The sequence below is a fragment of the Peromyscus maniculatus genome, chromosome 13 (assembly GCF_049852395.1).
Source record: "Peromyscus maniculatus bairdii isolate BWxNUB_F1_BW_parent chromosome 13, HU_Pman_BW_mat_3.1, whole genome shotgun sequence".
Taxonomy (NCBI): domain Eukaryota; kingdom Metazoa; phylum Chordata; class Mammalia; order Rodentia; family Cricetidae; genus Peromyscus; species Peromyscus maniculatus.
The window spans coordinates 11963976-11984062 of record NC_134864.1 but is presented as its reverse complement, the minus strand read 5'-3'; the positions used below and the strand labels follow the sequence as shown (position 1 = coordinate 11984062).

At 48.6% G+C, this 20087-nt stretch overlaps 2 protein-coding genes across 4 annotated transcripts in view; one reads left to right on the top strand and one right to left on the bottom strand.

Annotated features, from left to right (window-relative positions):
• Atg4b (autophagy related 4B cysteine peptidase) overlaps positions 1-1484 on the bottom strand; it is a 34727-nt gene extending 33243 nt beyond the window's left edge. Inside the window, exon 1 of the mRNA XM_076549678.1 lies at positions 581-1484. Coding sequence (XP_076405793.1) covers positions 581-1469 — 889 coding nt within the window. The 5' untranslated portion in view covers positions 1470-1484. The remainder of the gene's footprint in view (positions 1-580) is intronic.
• The window catches only part of Thap4 (THAP domain containing 4), a 43576-nt gene continuing 24757 nt past the window's right edge, over positions 1269-20087 (top strand). The window contains exons 1-2 of one of the 3 annotated variants that reach the window (XM_076549681.1): positions 1269-1381; positions 3659-4797. In XM_076549681.1, the coding sequence (XP_076405796.1) occupies positions 3903-4797 (895 nt within the window). In that variant the 5' untranslated portion in view covers positions 1269-1381; positions 3659-3902. Of the gene's footprint in view, positions 1382-1426; positions 2356-3658; positions 4798-20087 lie in introns of those variants that run through there. The other 2 variants (XM_076549680.1, XM_076549679.1) reach the window with 2 other exon arrangements.

The following is a 20087-nucleotide window of genomic DNA, read 5'->3' as shown; positions in this document are numbered from 1 at the left end:
GACAGCTTGACAGGAAAAACAAAGACCTGTACTCTCTCTCTCTCTGGAGCTTCGGAAGCAAGAGCCAGTTAAAAAACAACACCCACACTTAAGCCGGTATCATCAGGACGCCAAGAAGTCAAAGTAGGATGTGACCGCATCACTGTCTCCAGCGGCAGAAACAGAAGCGTGGGTCACCTACACGGGCTACGGAACTTTAAAGACAAAAGATGTGCATCTTGTGGATGCTGGAACATCAGCCTCCAACTTGACAGAAGTTCAAGAGCTCGGCTCCTTCACTAGGGCAGGCTGACGGCCTAGCTCCGCGGCGCACGGGTCCGCCCCGGGCACCACTGTGCCCGCGCCCCGATCGTCCCCCAGGCTCGCTGCCCTCCCGCCCAGAGCCGGGAGCCCACAGGCTGGGGCGCTCCCCGAGGGCCTCCGAGGCGCCGGAGGCCGCGGCGTGGACGGGTGACCCCCGCGAACCGGGTGCGGAGCGCCGCGGGGAGGCGCGGCCCGCCCTGCTAACCACACCGGCCTCCGCCCCACCGGGCGGCCCCAGGAGCCCGCCCGCGACAGGGCAGGCGCCCGCCCTCCTCACCTGCGTCCATCTTCCCTGTCCGGTCGCCGACTGACCGTAGTGTCGCTCCGACGGACGACTGCGCGACACCGCGACGGGAAGCCGCGGGAGCCAAGCGCGGCGCAGCGGAAGCGCGGGCGTCGCCATCTCGCCGTACGGCGGTGGGGACGCGGGGGCGGGGCCCCGACGCATGTGGCTCCTGACCGGACCCAGTCGCCCCGCCCCGCCCCGCGCCGCCACTTCGGAGCACCCTGGAGCCGGCCCGAGCGGCGCTCGTCCGGCGCAGCCATCTTTCCGTACAGACCGCTCCCCCGCGCATGTCTCGGTACGGACTCGCCGCCCGCTGCGGCCGCGACGCTCGCGCCGTGGTCCGGCCGCCCGGGCGCAGCGTGGTGCGGGCGGCAGCGCGCAGCCATCTTGCCGTACGGCTCGGCCGCGGCCCACGTCCCGAGCTGTGTCGCCGCGCTCCCTCGGGGCGGGTCGGACCAGCGGGCGGGCGGCAAGGACCGGAGCCTGGCGGCGCCCACGACCGAGGCCCGCAATGGTGATCTGCTGCGCGGCCGTGAACTGCTCCAACAGGCAGGGCAAAGGCGAGAAGCGCGCTGTCTCCTTCCACAGGTACGCGGCCCGCCTCCGGGTCCGCCACGCCCCCGCCCGGGCCGGGCCCGCGGGGAAACTGAGGCCGCGCGGTGGACCTGGCTCGGGGGACCGGGAGTGGGGGGCCGGCTAGCCGAGCGTAACTGAGGGAGGTGGACGGGTCGTGGAGCTTTGTGACCTTGGCCCGGACCGCCGGCTTTGGGGACCAGCGCGGCCATGCCTCGGGTAAAGCGGACGGAGGCCCCCGCCGCCGCCACCTCCAACCAACCCGCGACGCACTGATTTGGGCTGGCGCTGCCAGTTTCTGGAGCATCCCGCAAGGACGCTTTCTCGGGTTAATCCTGCTCTTAGGTTTCGAGCAGTTCTCCGCTCTTGCTCCTCGGCGGGGCAGCCCGTCTGGAGGTGTGTGGCAGGAGTGCGGCCCGGCGCACGCAGCTCTACTTCCTGCATCCTTAGCCCCTCATCGCTCTCCTACGGGGGTCCTGCGGCCGGGACACTGGCACTGAACACCTCCCTCATCCTGCATTCCAGCAGAGGCTGGCGGGAGGACCGTGGAAGGGCTTTCGGGACGGTTCTCGGGTGGCCCCGGGGCGGGCCGCGCCTTCCTAAGGCTTTCAAGACTCCCCCGATCTCAGTTGATCCTCTCCTGTGATTTTCAACAGGAGTGAAACTGCGAGCAAAGGGGCTCGGCGTTAGAAGCCACTTTGCACATCGTGACACCTCTTAGTACTTGGTGTTAAAATTTGAAGATGGGCATGGCACGTGCCTGTTGAAAGTTCCCAGGGTTACATTAAGTCTTGGGTCTTGACGGTCTGGTTCAGAACAAAACCTAGTAACGTTCAACAGCCTTAACAAATATCAACCAGAATGTTTCCTTAACAATTTCGGTTAAAACATGCACCAGAAGTTTTGTTAACGATTTTCGAAAATGAGGCAGGGTGGCAAGGACTGCTGCTGGCTATTCCGATGTTCTAACCTGGTATGGGGGTAGACGGTGCCCGAACTGGGGGCGGGGAAACTCTTAGGAATCCAGCTCACAAAACATTGAGAAATAAGGTTAGAAGGTCACGTTGCTTAGAATGTCCAGGTCATCCTGTTAGGGCTAGTCTTTGTCCACAGCTGCCTCCTGAGGGCTGGAAGACCTCAGGTGAAGCTCTGGGCAGTTGATCGCGGCCGCCAACCCTACAGATCCTGCCTTCGTAAGTGATCCTTAAATAGCTTCATTAGATCAGGGAAGACATTACTAAGTATGTTGTTGAGCATTTTTTTTTTTTAATTTTCTTGTTATTACATAATATACAACATAAACTTAACATTTTTATTTTGGGGGTGTTTTGGTTTCTGTTGTTTGTTTTTGGTGTTTTGAGACAAGGTCTCATTGAATAGCTTTGTTGGCCTACAACTCTGTTATAGTCTCTGTTGGCCTCAGACTTGTGGCCATCCTCCTGCCTCTGCTTCCCAAGTGCTTGGTTATAGGATTATAGGCATGAACTACCACTAACGACTTGTTGCTCTTTTTTTGAGATGGGCTTTCTACATAGCCCTGGCTATTCTGGGACTCACTGTGTAGACCAGGCTGGCCTTGAACTCTCAGAGATCCACCTGCCTCTGTCTTCCAAGTGCTATTCTCCCAGCTCCTTTTCCTTTGTCCTCCCCACCCCCAGACAAAATTTCAGCTAAGGCTGTCCTCATGTAGCTAAAGATGACACTGACGTCTCAGTCACCCCTCTCACCTCCTGGGTGCTGGAATTACAGGTATACACTACAGCACCTGGCTCTTGTTTTCTGTTTTTTTTTTTTTTGTTTGTTTGTTTTTTTTGTTTTTTAAAGAGACACTAAGTTACCCAGGTAGGCCTTGAACTTAGTTAGTATAGCCCAGGCACATGTTGAACTTGTGATCCTCTTACTTGAGAGTAACCAAGATCCCTGACTTGACTTGTACCATTAGGCCTGGCTGGAGCTTTGGGGCTTTATGCTAAAGCTGTTCCCTATGCCCTCAGCCACTTGAGCCTCAGCTGTGATTGTTTAGCTGGCCTCTGAGAGATTTCCTGGTTTCTTGTTCCCAGCTCTATCGCCTGGCTTCTCATTAGGGTTTTAGCATTCTTTACCCTGCTTTTTGGGTACTGGATGATTTGGTCAGTGGTACACTTGTGAAAGCTATTTCCTGCTGTCTCTGAGCATCCTTTGTGCCTAGGGTGATTTGCCACAGCTAGGAGGAGTATTCTTCATTCCTCTCTACCCTATAAACTCAGGGTCCTAAAAGATATACAATAGGGCTTTCTTGAAGTGTGATCCTAATTAGTCGTGGAGTAGATATTGAGGGTGAAAGCTGAAAGATCAGTAATGACCTGCAAGATGGTCCTGAAGTCCTTATGAGTTTTTAAGTGAATGTCATCGGTATGGGTTTGGATGCTTGCAAAAATACTTGATTTGCTTTTATCGATGACAGTTTTAGGGAAAGGCACCTCAGTAATTCTAAGTGCTTTGTGGTTTGTCCTGCAGGTTCCCCCTAAAGGATTCCAAGCGGCTGATCCAGTGGTTAAAGGCCGTTCAGAGGGATAACTGGACCCCCACTAAGTACTCATTCCTCTGCAGTGAGCATTTCACCAAAGACAGCTTCTCCAAGAGACTGGAGGACCAGCATCGCTTGCTGAAGCCCACAGCTGTGCCCTCTATTTTCCACCTGTCGGAGAAGAAGAGGGGGGCTGGAGGCCATGGCCATGCTAGGAGGAAGACCACAGGGACCATGAGGGGCCACACCAGCGCAGCGGCAGGGAAAGGAACCGTCGCTCCCCCCCTGCCCTCAAGTGATACCTCCATGGCCAAGCCCGAGTCCCGAAAGTTGAAGCGAGCTTCTCCACAGAGTGATGCAACCCCCAAGGCCACCCCAGGTGCTGTGAGTCAGGAGCAGGGGCAGTCCCTGGAAAGAACTTCAGGAGCTGGACTGGCCGCCCCCCTGGCCAGCAGCCGGGAAGAAGCAGAAATGTCTGCTACAGAGGCTGACCACCAGAAGGCCTCTTCCTCTGATGACGCAGGCGGGGCAGACAAGAGCGGCATCTCCATGGACGACTTCACACCCCCGGGGTCTGGAGCTTGCAAGTTCATTGGCTCACTTCATTCTTATAGTTTCTCCTCCAAGCACACTCGAGAGAGGCCATCTGTACCCCGTGAGCCCATTGACCGAAAGAGGCCGAAGAGAGAGACGGAGCCAAGGTGCAGTGGGAATAGTGTGGCCCAGAGTCCCCCAAGTTCCTCGCTCACAGCAACCCCTCAGAAGGCTTCCCAGAGCCCCTCCGCCCCTCCGACTGATGTGACCCCAAAGCCAGCTGCAGAGGCCGTGCAGAGTGAGCACAGTGATGCCAACCCCATGTCCATCAACGAGGTCATCCTGTCGGCCTCGGGGGCCTGCAAGCTCATCGACTCCCTGCACTCCTACTGCTTCTCGGCCCGGCAGAACAAGAGCCAGGTGTGCTGTCTGCGGGAGCAGGTCGAGAAGAAGAACGGAGAGCTCAAGAGCCTGCGGCAGAGGGTCAGCCGCTCCGACAGCCAGGTTCGCAAGCTGCAGGAGAAGCTGGAGGAGCTGCGGAGAGCCAGTCTCCCCTACCTCCCCTACCTAAGTGGCCTGCTGCCCCCCAGCCACGGTCAGTACTCAGCCAGTGTGCCCCCCTGCCTTCCGTACTCTGACTCCCAAGGGGTTTCCTGCTGTGTGCTGGGTCTCTGTGGGCTGCACGTCCCTCGTGATCTCATGAGAGCGCTCATTGGCCAGGGAGTCCAGGGTATAGGAGCCCTAGTCACAGGAGAGGCCTGTGTACATGAAGACTTAGCATTGTAGGTAGCCAGGCATGGTGGCACACACCTTTATTTAGTCCCAGTACCCAGGAGGCATCTGTTCGAGTTCGAGACCAGCCTGCTCTATGTAGTTAGCTCCGGGCTAGCCAGGACTACCTGGAGCAGTGGTTCTCAACCACTAATGCTGCGCCCCTTTAATTCGGTTAGTTCTTCAGGTAGTGACCCCAACCATGAAGTTATTTTCATTGCTGCTTCATAACGGTCATTTTGCTACTGTTATGAATCATAATGTAAATATCTGTCTATCCTTTTCTTTTTCTCTTCCTTGGTGTTTTGAGACAAGGTGTCATTGTGTAGCCATGACTGTCCTGGAACTCTCTCTGTAGACCAGGTTGGCCTTGAACTCAGAGATCCACCAGCCATTGCCTCCCAAGCTCTGGGATTAAAGGTGTCTACCATTACTGCCCTGCATATATCTGTTTTCTGATGGTTTTAGGCAGCCTTTGTGAAAGAATCCTTCAACCCCCATAGGGGTCACGACCCACAGGTTGATAGCCACTGAGATAGAGAAACCCTGTCTCAAAACAAAAATAAAAAATCAAGTCAGCAGGCAAGGTTTCAGATGCTTGGTTCAAAGGCTTTTCATTGAAGGGGGAAGGATTTTAAGGAAAATAAAACATACAAATACTTTTTTTTTTAATCTGGGCTAGGTTTGAGTCAGGGTCTCGCTATCTTTCTCTGGCTGTCTTCTATTCTGACCTTCATTCACATCTCACTGTGTAGACCAGGCTGGCCTTGAACTCACAGATCCACTTGCCTCTGCCACCAGAGTGGTGGATTCAAGTGCTCCACCACCTTCTGGCTAAACTCACTCTTTTTCAAGTGTTTAGGAAAGCTGAGTGTGGTCTCTCATACTTGTAATCCCAGGACTGAATGCTAAAGACTAAGTTTTGAAATCCAGCCTGAGCTACCTCGTGAGATGTGAGTGAAGGTCAGAGAGACCTTTCAGGAGTCAGTTCTCATCTTCTCCTGTGATAGTCCTCGAGATGGAACTCGGGGCAGCTGGGCAGCAAGTGCCTTTTCTGGCTGAGCCATTGCGGTGGCCCTCTTCTATAAAGATTAAATGCTAGATAAACCAAGTGTTCATTATGCCTGTCCTTCAAGCACTTGGGCTGAGGCAGGATAATTACCATTTATCTGAGTTAAAAAAAAAAAAACAACTTTTTACATACCTCCCAAATTTTATTCTCTGTTGGTGTTTTTAAAAGTTGGTGTGTAAGTTTTAAATATTAATTGGCTATGTTTTTGGTTCTCCCACTATTTTACTATTTTTTTTTATTTAATTGTTAAAATTGCATTTATTTTGTGTGTAAATGGGGGTCAGGAGAGTGCTGTGGCACACATATGCAGATCTGAGGGCAATTTTGGGGCGTGGTTTCCCCTCCTACCCCATGGTCCCAGGAATTGAACCCAGGTCGTCAGACTTGGCAGCATGTGCCTTTACTTCCTGAGCCGTCTTACCTGGCCCTTTATTTTACTTTTAGAAAGTGATTTCTAGGCTGGGCATGGTGGCACATACCTTTAATCCCCAGAACCCAGGAGGTAGAGGCAAGTGGATCTGTGAGTTCAAGGCCAGCCTGGTCCACATAGGTCCATGTCAGCCAGGGATGTATAATGGGACTCCAAAAAGGAAAAAAAAAAATTCTGATTCATAGGTATTCCTCATAGAGTGAGGATAGTGTGGATAGTGTTCAGTGCATATGGAAAACTTTTCTGACCACATTCACTTTGTCTGTATCAGCATTTGCTCGTACAGGTATGATGGCCCTGTCTGCTGGAGCAGAACTTCCAGGGCCTTGAACCTCTGGAGATAGCGAAGCCTGTGAGAGTTGAGGTGCGTCCTCGGAAGAGCAGCCCCAGTCCCACGCCGATCTGGGTGTACTGCTTTTGTGTTGCTTTTGGTGCCCTTTTGCTGTGACCACTAGCGCAGACCTGTCTGGACAATTAGCCCTGGTTCTGTCTACATTGTTTCCCTTGTTATTATTATATTGTTTCTTTCTCCTTGTTTTGGTTTTACTTATTCTAAAATTTCTAGAAAATTTCCTAACCTAAAGCTGAGGTTGAGGCTGTGAGTCTTTTCTACCTGTGGGCCCATTCTGGATTTGCTTTACGTTATTCTCATTGGTCACCAATACTTTGTCATCTCCTAGAGCTGTTTAAATGGTGGCGATGGTCCTGAGGTATAGGTAGGTTGGTAGAGGGGAGAGATTTTTTGGAGTTATTTTCAATTGTATAATGAGCTTTAATGCTATGCTGTCTTTAGGCCTGCTTTTGGGAAATGTCGAGATTTCACTGTGGCTGGCACAGTGGTTTGAACTCAGGTTGTCACACTTGCCAGCAAGTGTCTTTACTTTTGACTTGAGTTCAGAAGAAAGTGCCCTCCCCCTGGCTGGTTCCATTGTTCTCCTCCTGGGGCTGAGACTGAGCCCTGGGTGAGTCAGCAGAGCTCTTGCCTAACCGAGGTAAGGTCCGAAGTCAGCTGATTTCTGGAAAGGTGAGGCACTCTCTTGAACACCCTGCTGCCATTCCGGAGCTGCCTGTGTCTTCCTGTGCATCTGTCAAGTTACTGGTTGTGGTCAGTCTTTGAGATCGGGTCTCACTATGTAGCCCAGGCTGGCCTTGAACATAAGGCTATCTATCCTTCAGCCTCCACTTCCAACATTGATTATACACCTGAACCACCACACTTGCCAGTATCTGTCAGCTATTGCTTTAGATTCCAAACCTTGTTAGATGTGTATGTCTTCCTCATGATCACAAGCACGGAAAACCTTTCTCTCATAGAAAGCCCTCTTTTTTTCTCTCTCTCACTTTGTTTCTCAGGCTTCATTCCAACTTTCTGTTCTGCCTCAACCTCCAGTTCTCTGAGTAGTTGGAGTCTCGAGATTTAGCATCATTGCTTCTAGTTCAAGGCTTCCTCCTCCTCCCTTCCTTTCTCCTCTCTTACAGTGTAGCTAAGTCTAGCCTTGAACTACTGATCCTCCTGCCTTGTCCTCCCAAGTGCTGGGATTATAGGTGTGAGCTACCACACCCACCTATGTATTACTTTCTTGTCATGTTGCTTTATTTTATAAATAAATTCTAATTGACTTTAAGAGTTGTTTTATAAAGTACTTTAATCTACTTATGATTATCGTTATTGGTAAGTTGGAAATGTTATTTTTTAACTTGTTAGCCTTTCCCTTTTTTGTTGTTAATATGTTTGGTTTGGAGATGGTCTCACACCACAGCTCTAGCCAGCTTGGAGCACAGCTGTGTAACCCAGGCAGCCTTAAACTCATCCATCCTCCTGCTTTGGCCTTAGTGTTGGTATTGCAAGCATGAGCCACCGTGCCCAGTCTGTTACTGTCTTAAAAACAAACATGTAACGCTAGGTGTGGGAGTAGACATGCCTTCAGGACGGGACGGGAAGACAAGAAAGTCAAGATTTTAAGACCATGCTGGGTTACATGAGACCCCATCTCAAAAATAATATAATATATGAATGCATTTATGTGTAGCATTCATCTTTCTGTGACTGTATAGAGCTGATCAGCTACCATGTATTAGCCTCTCTAGGTCAGATAGTATAGGGCTTTGGTTTGTACTGCTTGTTTTTTTACCTCTCCAAGTAACCATTAAATATTTAGTGTTAAAATTAATATTCTGCTGGCTACTTTATTCACCACTGTCTATGTATCTAAGTTTGTCCTTTTTGAAAATATCTAGTGGTTTAAAGGATTTTGTGTTTTAGGTTTTTTGTTGTTTTTTTGTTTTGTTTTGTTTTGTTTTTTTAATTTATTAGCAGGGGCCAGAAGAGGACAGTGGGTTCCCTGAAGTTACATGCATGTAGTTGTAAGCTATCAGACGTGGGTGCTGGGATTTGAACCCGCGTCCTCAAGAAGAGCAAGTACTTCTAGTCACCTAGCCATATCTTTAGCCCTTTTTGTTTTTGAGAAGGTTCTCACTGCCTGGTCTAGAACTTGTTACATAGAGGTTGTCTGGCCTCCAGTTCACAGAGATCCACCTGCCGCTGCCTCCTGAGTACTGGGATTAAAGGCAGGCGTGTGCCACCATGCCCAGTATCTGGTAATTTATTTTATTTTAAGTTCATGTTGTAGTGCGGTTTTGATAGAGGGCCAGTTTGATTGACAGGGTTTGTTTTTGTTTTCCCTTGAATTTAAACGCAGCTCTTTAGTCTGATTTGAAGGAATTATTACACTGTACCTGCCTCTTACACCAGTTCTACTCCGGTTGCCTTAGCCACGACTTGCCCCTTCTTCCAGAGTAGTACGAGTTCTTTTGGCCTGTTGGTCCTGCTGGGGATCTCGTTACTCTTGTGTGTTCTTGGACCTAAAAGCCCAGGTTTTCAAATGTGGAATTCTGTCGTTTCTCATCCTGTCTGGTGTGTTGGAAAAGGATGGGCTGGTCTTGGGCAGCATTGCTCAGTGAGGTAGGGGATTGCCCTCTGCTGTGTAGGGGCCGTGCCAAGAGCTGCCTGGAGACAGGAAGCAGCAGGCAGAGGTGCTGGCTGGGGCCTGAGAAGGAAAGCAATGTCGGGGAGGATGGTCCCTCCTCACCCGCAGGAGCCGAGGCCTGGGACAGGCTGCCAGGGGAATTGGGCTTAGGATGCTCTCAGGCACCGGCACAGGGCTCCAAACAGGACCCAGCCTAAAATTGAGGTGTGAGATCAGAGTGTGTGAAGGACTGGGTGAGGGAGGGTCTGAGCTGGTCCCTTTCTGGAAGGGGTTAAGAGGGAAAGGGGTTAAGAGGCTGTGTGGAGAAGGTGCTGCTTTGTCTCCAGGCTCACTGGGGGTGTGGGGGTGGAGCCCGGTCAGGGTAGTGGAGGAGATGTGAGCCTTGACAAGGTCAGAGACAGTAGCTTTTTTAAAAACCAGTTAGCCTTGAGGGGAGAATAGTAAGTAGACAGTAGCCTAAAGGGCCATGACCCTAGGGGAGAGGCCTGTTTTTCAGTGGTGAGGCCCCTGCAAGGAAGGCCCTGGGGAGGTGTGAGACTTAGAGCCCAGCAGCCTGGAAGTGGGATGGTGAACAGGGGTCAGGCAGTCTCTGGCCTGGAAGTCTGCTGGAAAGCAGGAAGTTCTGGGGAGAGGACTCCCACCTTGTACCGGGCCTGAGGTTCTGGGCAGGAGCTCTTGAGAGGACTCCCACCTTGTCCCGGGCCCGCCAGTAAACCTGCTGTTGGTTTCTTGCTCTGACTAGTCTCTGCTCAGATGGGTTCCTTCACTGGAGGATTGCCTTGGTCCCTTCTTAGGTTGAAGTGAAGAGGGCTATTGATAAGTTTGTTCAATAGTTTTTATCAGCCAGGCCCTTTACTCATGAACAGTTTACGCCAAATGGAGCATCTGGGCCTGTGGGCTTGAGGCTGGATCAGACTGCCCTCCAAAAGTATGGCAGATTCTCCTGGAACAGGATGCTTATCCTCCAGCCTCTCAGACCCTGACTTCAAGTTGCTTCCCAGAAAATGTCTGTAGTTTTCAGGAGCCTATTAGGGCTCCTGACTGCCACTGCTCATCTGACTTCCAGTTATTAGTGTTCTGGTTTTCTACATTTTATCATTAGTGGGGGAGAGAGAGAGGGGGGGGGGAGGGGGGAGGGAGGGAGGGAGGGAGGGAGTGAGTTAGTTGGCATACCCCAGTGCATGTGTGGAAATCAGAAGACAGTTTTTAGGAGTCACTTCTCCATCTTCCTAGTTTTCAAGGCAGGGTTTCTCTTGTTTCTGCCATTCTGCATACTCCAGGCCAGCTGACTGAAGGGCTTCTTGTCTCCATATATCAGCGCGCGCGCGCGCACACACACACACACACACACACACACACACACACACACACACATACACACACACACACACACACACACACACACACACACACATACACACACACACACACACACACAGTAAGCTAGGCTAACTGACCACTGAGATTACAATTGTCCCACCACACACACAGCCTTTTTTTTTTTTTTTTTAGTGTGGGTTCCAGCAGTCAAACTCTGGCTCTCCCTTTCAAGGCAAGTGTTTTACTGATGATAAATCTCCATCCAGCTCTCAGGCCCATCTGTAATTAAGTTGTTCTCTCCCTTTTGTTGAGCTGTATAAGCTCTTTGTGTAGTTCAGATATGTCTTGCAAAGGCATAGTTTCTCCCGCTCTGATCTGTCTGTTCTCTTAACAATGGGTTTTGGCAGAGCGGAAGTTTGTCTCTTTGCTGGCTGGCTGGCTGGCTGGTTGGTTGGTTGAGGTGCCCCTGGCTTTGCGTGTGCCACGCACGTGCTACCCCCAGCAATGTCCCCAGCCATGGAAGTTTTCGATTTTATTTATTTATTTATTTATTTATTTATTTATTTATTTATTTATTGGTTTTTCAAGACAGGGTTTCTCTGTGTAGCTTTGCGCCTTTCCTGGAACTCACTTTGTAGTGGCCTCGAACTCACAGAGATCCGCCTACCTCTGCCTCCCGAGTGCTGGGATTAAAGGTGTGCCACCACCGCCTGGCTTCAATTTTATTTTTTATTCATTTTATTTTATATGTATGTATTTTGCCTGCATGTATGTCTGTACATGCCTAATGCCCCCACAGGGCCAGAAGAGGGCATTGGATCTCTGGAACTGGAGTTACAAACAGTTGTGAGCCACCGTTGTGGTGCCAGGAACTAAACCTAGGTCTTCCGAAAGACAGCCAGTGTTCTTAACCACTGGGCCAGCTCCAGTTTGAATGAAGTCAGTCTGTTTCTGAAATCTGAACGTTCTGCTGCTCAACACTACCCCCTTCCCACCCTGAAAAGGGATTAAAGAGAGTTTGTTATGCAAATCTAGACCTGCGGAAACCGGTAAATGTTCTTTATCACCTATCCTTCATTTTGTCTCGGAAGTGTGTATGAGATGGTGGACTGGAAATCCCACCCTTCTGGCTTGGCAAGGTTCCTTGCCTGCAGACCATTCCTGTAGTAGGACTGCTTTGTCCCTTCTTTGGAGATGAGGGTCAGATCTGTACTACTGCATCCCTGTTGAGTACTGATGTTGTTGGTCTAAAAGGCCTCATCAAAGGTAGGGCCCCAAGTGCAGCAAAGTGGGAGGCCATGCAATGCTGGAGGGCTGCCTGGAGTTTGAGGCCAGCCTGGGAATTTGGAAGACCCCATGAAAAGGACAGGTTCTCAGCTTACTTTGGTTTTTATTTAGTTTCATTTTGGCTTTCTGTCTGTTTGTGTTATTTTCTATTTTTCCCTGAGAAAGGAGCTCTTCCTTATCTGAACTGAGTGGGCTGCCAGGGCCCTGCTCATTCTTTCTTATCAGTTTCTTCTTATGTGGGTCATGGTTTTGTTATGACTTGTAAAAGCTCTTAGCTGAATCAGGGTCACCTGGATGTTCTCCTCATCCTCCAGTTTTCCAGCTTTGTGTTTGTACACTGGGTCTGTGGTCCAAGACAATCACTGCTGTAGCATTGGAGTGAGACCCGGAAGTGGAATGCTTCACCAGCTTTGCTTTTAGTGTGGTGGTAACTATTTCAGATGCCTTGACCACCCTCCCCATGTGTTCTTTATTTACGACCACTCTGTCACTGTCTCCAGAGTATCTGATGGCACTCTGCCAGGCCCAGGGCTGCATCTGTAGATCAAGTTGGGAGGAACAGACATACTAACAATGTGGTTCTCCATAATATCTCTTCATTCTTTAGGTTCTGTGCTATCATTTACCTAGTTTGGTACTTTCCCTCAAAACCTATGCGTATTTTATGAAAGTTAAGATGGCTGGGCAGGGAAAGGTACTTGTTGCCAAGGCTGAAGCTGATGACTTGCGTTTCATCCCTAGACCCCACAAGGTGGAAAGGAGAAAACGGACTTCCATAAGTAGTCCCTGATTTCCAGTTGCACACTGGCACACAGGTGCCCACGGACATATGCACATAGGACACTAAATAAATGTTTAAAATGCATGCATAAATAATTCGTTAGATTTATACCTAATATTCCCTTTTTAATGCAAATGTGAATTTTATTTTAGGCTTAACTATAAAATTCCAGTTGTTTATTGGTAGCACATAGGAAAGTGAATAATTTTATATGTAACACTGTATCCTAAATCCTTGCTATAATATAATTGCACATTATTCCCAGAAGTTTTTTCTAGATTCCCTGAATTTCTACAGTCAGATAATTGATGGGCAAGGACACTTTTATTTTTGCTTCCCAGTCTGTTTCTGTTTCTCCTTTTTATTCTGTGTATTTCCTTTTCTTCTCTCGCACTAGCTGGGACTTCCAGGACGATGCTAAAAAGCAGTGGCAATATCAGCATCTTTGTGTTGGTCCTGAGCTTAGCGAGAAAGCTCCTGGCTTCTCCCCACCCCTACGTGTCATTATGATTCAATAAGGAATATCCTGGCACGGGGCTCCTTTGGAACTTCGTGTTAGGGATGAGAGCAGCATCGTCTGTTGAGGCCCTGCCGGGCACATCTGAGTTTGTGCTAATGTGGTCTGTCCTCGATGGGCAAGGCAGGTCACCACAGGACCAACCATGTGATTGGAGGGGTGGAAGTGAGGGCGGGGGCCAAAGACTGAGTTAATCACCACCAACCAATGATCTGATCACCCCTGCCTCTGTACTGAGGCCCGGAAGATGTTCACAGAGCTGGGCTGGCACATGTGGGAGGTCCTGAGAAGGTGGGTGCTGAGCAGGGCAGTGAGGCTGGGCACCCACCTCTCACCTTGCTGATGTTTACGTCTGTTATTTCACGGCCCAGGAGGTTACCTTTTTTGGCTACTATTCTGTGTGAATTTGAGAATAACATACAGTTCGTTGTTGGATAGAGCAGTCTTAAGATGTCAGTTAGGGCCCTGCATCACTGACGTTTATTTCCCCTGTTAGATCTGCCCGTTTCTGGCAGAGATCACTGAAGCTGTCTGCTTCTCCAACATTCCTGTCATGTTTGTCTCCTGATTTCAGTACTCTGCTGTTAAGGACTCACCTTAAGGTCTGGTCCCTTCACTTCTGTGACAGTTGAGACATATTTTTATGGAATACCCTCCTATGCCTGGTAGTTTAGTCTTGATGCCTCTGTAGACCAGGCTGGCCTGGAGCTCAGAGATCCGCCTGCCTCTGCCCGCTAAGCGCTAAGATTAAAGGCTTCCTCCATCACCACCTTTTAAGAAGCTCATTTAGCTTCTGAGCGTTAGCACGACATATATTTTTTCCTTGCTTTTCCTATGCAGTCACATTAACCTTGAGCTTGACTTTTTGCCTGAGCCTCTGGAGTATGAGGCAATAAGATACAAGTTCAAAGTCGATCTGAACTACATAGTAAGACCTGATCTCAAAAAAGAAGGGAAAAAAAAGGTTAAGAAAATCAGAGCCCTAATTAGGGTTCGACCCTAAGTGTGGCAAAAAGAGAAGAGAGACTTTATCTTGCATCCATTACTCTTGATTTTTTTTTTTTTTTTTGGATTTGAGTTTCTGACCTAAGGTCTATTTGGAATACATTTCCTCAATTTTTACTTGAAAAAGAGTTCTTTCTTGCCTCTGAAGAGCGATTTCACTGGCTTCAGAATTAGACGCATTTTTTAATTATTTTATGGTGTGTGTGTGTGTGTGTGTGTGTGTGTGTGTGTGTGTGTGTGTAGTATGTCACACACGTGTGGAGTAAGTACTCTGGTACAGCTTACAGTTCGTGCCAGGGATCAAGCTCGGTGGTCAGGCTTGGTAACAGGCACTTTTGCCTACTGGCCCGATGCCGAAGTCCTTGTTTCGTTTCCGTGTTTGGTGATGTTAGGTGTTGTGCTAGAAATGATGAGCCCAAGGAATGGGGATAAAAGTAGGGTGTTTTTTGTTTTTTTGTTTTGTTTTAATAAAGAATAGCTCCCTGAGGGGAAATGACTACTTAAGAGCAGTTAAGAGAAGTCTCCAGGGCTGTTTGTGTGGGGTCATATTTGAATGGGGAAGAGGAGGGTTGTCTTGTTGGTAGGAAATCTTATAACACCACTTGTCTTCTGACACTAGTTCAGTGCTAATTGTTTGTATAAAACATCAAGTCTTCCCTTTTAAAAGTTGTTATTACATTTATTTTTAAATTGTGTACGTGTGTGTGCACACACATGCATGCGCAACAGCACACATGTGGAGGTCTAAGGACAACTTGTAGGATTTGGTTCTCTTTTTTACCATGTGGGTCCCAGGGATTGAACTCAGGTCATCAGGCTTGTCAGCAAGCACCTCGCCTCACGGAACCATCTCAGTGGCCCCACAAAATCCTTTTTTACTCAAAACTATGAACTTTTTATCAGAAAGGTGTTTCTGAGCATCCAACCTTTTCTCTCTTTCCCACACTTGTTTCTTTCTGTCATACTTTCGTTTATAAAATCCCTGACAGAATGTAAGCTCTTCTTTTGCAGTAATAAAAGCCTGGACACAAGCCACATCTGATCGCTTTTTGTTTTTACAGAAAAAGGTCTTGCTAGAAGGTAGTAGTAAACAAACAACTATTACTAGCCAACATTTTTAATAACTAACCGAAGTTATCTGGTGGCTTGTTTGTTTGCTTTGGTTTTCTTTGGAGACAGGGTTTCTCTGTGTAACAGCCCTGGCTGGCCTTGAACTCACAGAGATCTGCCTGCTTGAGATCCACCTGCATGCCAGCATTAAAGGTGTGTGCTACCACCGCTGGGCTTGGCATTGTTTTTATAGTGCTAAATTAACCCTTTATTCTTACAAACTTAAAATAACTAATTTTTAGATTAAAACCTTTTTTTTTTTAGGTTTAGTTGTTTCATGTATATGAGTTTTGCCTATATGTATGTATGTTCACAAGACTCAGAAGTCAGAAAAGGGGTTACCACCCTGAGAGGTCAGAAGAGGGGGTTGGATACCCTGGGACTAGGGTTACTAATGGTTGTGAAACACCATGTGGGTGCTGGAAACCAAACCTGGGTCCTCTACAAGAGCAACAAGTGCTCTTAACTATTTCAGCAATTCTCCAGCCCTAGGTTTTGTTTTGTTTTGTTTTTTTAACACCTTACAAATTAAAAGGAGTTAGGACTAAGCTTATATGCATCTTTCTATTCACAGGACAGTTTGGATTCAATCCTTTTGTGGGGACTTTGTCTTATAAACACATCACATAGCATGTATCAAAAGGAGAATAAAAAAGAACGCCAAGTGATAGACTCAGGCAAGAGCGGGACCAGGAAGGCAGTTACATGAAAGCGCTGTGACACTCTGAGGAACTCAGAACAGGCTGGAGATGTGGCTCAGTGAAGAGTTTGCCTAGAATGCAAAAGGCCTGGGTTCAGTGTCCAGCTCTGAATAAATGGGCCAGGTCCTGGTGGCACATGCTCTGTAATGCCAGCACTTGTGAAGTGGAGGCAGGAGGATCACAAGTCCAAGGTTATCTACATAGTGAGTTCAAGGTCAGCCTGGGCTGCATGAGACCCTATTTCCAAAAAAGGGGAATGGGGGAGTGGGGGTGAAATGGCAAGGAGGAGAGACTGCATTTAGTCAGAGTGTACCCTTAGCAGAATCTCAGGGACACAGGTTAACTTAAACAGTGAGAGGGGCCATGTGACGCCAGAAAGGTCAGGGGTCACTTGTTACATAGACCAAGGTTAAAGAAATGAGCTCATTGGTGTTGGTAGAAAATATTTAGAGAGATAGTTATCCAGGTTCCTTATGAGTTCAGAGGGAGCTCTGCTAAAGTAGAGAAGGAAGAAGGAAGAGAAGGAAGAGAGATAAGTGGGAGACAGACACTATCCAGACATGGGTTTTTTTTCTTGACTTTTCATGGTAAAAACCTCATGGGCTTCCTGGAGCAGAGTTATTAATTAAGGCAAAGGGTGGCTGCTGTTTGATAAGCCAGAGATTGAGCAGGGGCTAACAGAAAAGAAATTGGTGAGCGGGGGTGGGGGTGGCCCATGCCTTTAATCCCTGCACTGGAGAGGCAGAGGATCTCTGTTGAGTTTGAGGCCAGCCTGTTCTACAAAATGAGTTCAAGGACAGCCAGGGTATTACACAAAGAAACCCTGTCTCAAGAATAATAATAATTGTTTGGTGAGACACATATGCCATCCCTCTTAGATCTGAGGGTTCTATAACAAGGCCACGAAAGCTTGGATATAAAGAGTATTGAGGCCGGGCGGGTGGTGGCGGCGCACGTCTTTAATCCCAGCACTCAGGAAGCAGAGGCAGGCGGATCTCTGTGAGTTCGAGGCCATCCTGGTCTCCAAAGCAAGTTCCAGGAAAGGGGCAAAAGCTACACAGAGAAACCCTGTCTCGAAAAACCAAAAAAAGAGTCTTGAGTCCTACACTATGGCAAAAGAAGAGACCTAGTTGGAGAGTACAGTTACAGTGCCATTAAGTGGGCAGCAGTCTTGGTCTAGGGGTGAATTCAAAGGCCAGATTTTGTTACAGAGGGAAGAAAGGTTAGTCTTGTTTTGTTTTTCCTTTTTGAGAGTCTGAGGGTCAAACTTGGCTAGTTTTTGAAATGACATTCTGGAAGTGGGTCAGCGGAGATAGAGGACGCAAGGCTACCGTAACTCCTCCTGGAGGGGCAGGGTTTGCCCTGAAAGCCCCTTTAGTATATTGGACATCTTCCCATGGGGCGGGGTGAGACCCAGCTTCACCACACTGACTCCTAAACATCCCCGGGTGAAGAGATGGCCTCGCAGTCCTCAGATGCAATGTGCTTTCACACCATAGCTAAAGCCGTCTAGTTGGTAGGGCCACAGATGAGCTCTTAGAGGAAGGGGAACAACTCACTGTCCTGGAGAAGTGAGACTCTGGCTGCCTGAAGGAGTCCATCAGGAAGGGTAATAGCAGGTACAAGTATGGCAGCCACATGGTTTGCTGCCTCCCACTCAGCCTGTGGAGAAGGCCAGGGCCGGAAAAGGACTGAGGGAAAGAGGTCTGAGTCCTCACAGTAGGTGGACTCACCTGTACAGGCTGTCACATCCCTACGTCACGTGTTGAGTGTGAAGGGGGCTTCCAGAAGGAAGTAGCCCCTTTCTCTTGTGGTCTGGGGTGAAAGGAGCTCTGATTCATACTTCGGAAGGGCAGCATTGTGACTCTTGAGTTTTGACCTGGTCATCAGGGCTGCGGCAGGAATATGGCTGAGTAATGTCCTCCGAAATATCTGCTTACCTCTGATTGATTGACGTCAGACTTGGAGTGACCTGTGTTTCTGAGCCATGACCTTCTGCGACTGTTCCTTATCTTTTTTACAACACCTCTCGGGTGAGATGGAAGGGCTGGGAGCATAAGGAATGTCCTCCCCTAGGTAAAGTCCCCAGAAAGTCTGTCTGCATTGTAACTCTTTGGGGAGAAAGCTCTGGAATCCTTTTATAATAGCCGCCCCATCAGAGACATGAAGTGATTTCTTATTTCCCCTTGCCTTTCGTAGTGTGAACTTAGTGGTTTTCCTGGAGACAGGTAGGCTTCCTTGCAAATATGGGTGAGGAACTCAGGACTGTAGCCCCTAGCAGGTTCAGGCCTGCCCCTCTACCTTCTACATCATGCAAATCACTTGAAGTTCGTGCCAACCTGTTAACGCCTGTAGTTTCCTTTTCTCTGTATTTACCTGGATTTTCGAGACAGGGTTTCTCTGTGTATCCCTGACCATCCTAAAACTCGCTCTGTAGACTAGGCTGGCCTCGAACTCAGAGATCCTCCTCCTCCACCTCCCAGTGCTGAGACTAAAGACATGCTCCACCACCACCTCGCTCTCCTGTGGTTTCTACCCAGGAACTCTGATCTGGGCTGTACTTCTATATTAGGAAGCTGTCCATGGACTTGGTTCCTGATTTCTTGTAAGATGGAAATGGGATCGCTATTTATTTTGTGGGTTTTTCGGGTTTTTTTTTGTTTTGTTTTTGAAACATGGTCTCTCTACATAGCCCTGACTATCCTGGAACTCACTACATAAACCAGGCTGGTCTTGAACTCACAGACATCTCCCTGCCCCTGCCTGCCGAGTACAGGGACTAAAGGCATGCACCACCATGCCTACCTCCCACCTCCCCTCTCTCATTTCTAAATAGAAATGTAATCCAGCCAGGCGGTGGTGGCGCACGCCTTTAATCCCAGCACTCGGGAAGCAGAGCCAGGTGGATCTCTGTGAGTTCAAGGCCAGCCTGGGCTACAGAGTGAGTTCCAGGAAAGGCACAAAGCTACAGAGAGAAACCCTGTCTCGAAAAACCAAAAAAAAAAAAAAATAAAAAAATAAAAATGTAATCCTGGCTGTCCTGGTGGTCCTGGTGTAGCTCAGACTGGACTCTGGCGGTCTTCTTGCCTTTATCTTCCAAGTGTTGGGATGACAGGGATAGACCACCATACTATAGCCATTTACTTCTAGAGTTGAGACTAGAAGTTATCATTGTTAAATTTGGTTATTGCTAATATGTGAGCAAGCTACTAACTTTAATAACTTACTAGCTAGCTGTCTTAGGTTTCTACTTCTGTGATAAAGCACCATGGCCAAAAGCCGCTTGGAGAGGAAGGGGTTTATTTCAGAAGACCCTACAGACTTACCTGCAGGCGTTCTGATGGCGTTTTCTCACCTGAGGTTCCTCTTCCCAGATCGTTAGCTTGTGTCAGGTCGACAAAAAACAAAAACAGAAAACTTAACCATTTATCAGAGTCTCTCATTCTAATAGGAATATTAGAGGAATAACTAGATAATTAAACATAGTCTTTGCAGGGAATAATATTAGCGCCCATTTCCTATGTTTTGTTGAGTTCTCTAGCAGTATTCTATTTCCCATTCCTCCTCTCCGGTTTTCCAGTTTCTGTGTGTGTCCTGTTCTGTTGCCATCAACTGGACCTTGCTGTTGTCCTGATGCTGGTGGGACCCAGACCCTGGCCTCCTGCTGGAATGCGTCTCTTCACCAGTTCAGTGCACTGAGCAGCCGGCCTCGGCTGGGTTGTTTCTTTGTAACTTTGCTGTACTGTGTGATTAGTGTCATTTTCTCTGCTTGCCACACCAGGAAACACTGTTATTGCTAACAAAGCAGGGATGGGAGTGTAAGAACCGTGAAGGATTTTGTCCCCAGGTCCCAGCAAGTGTATCTAACCATGTCCTGTGACCAGGCCCCAGGACCCATTTGCCA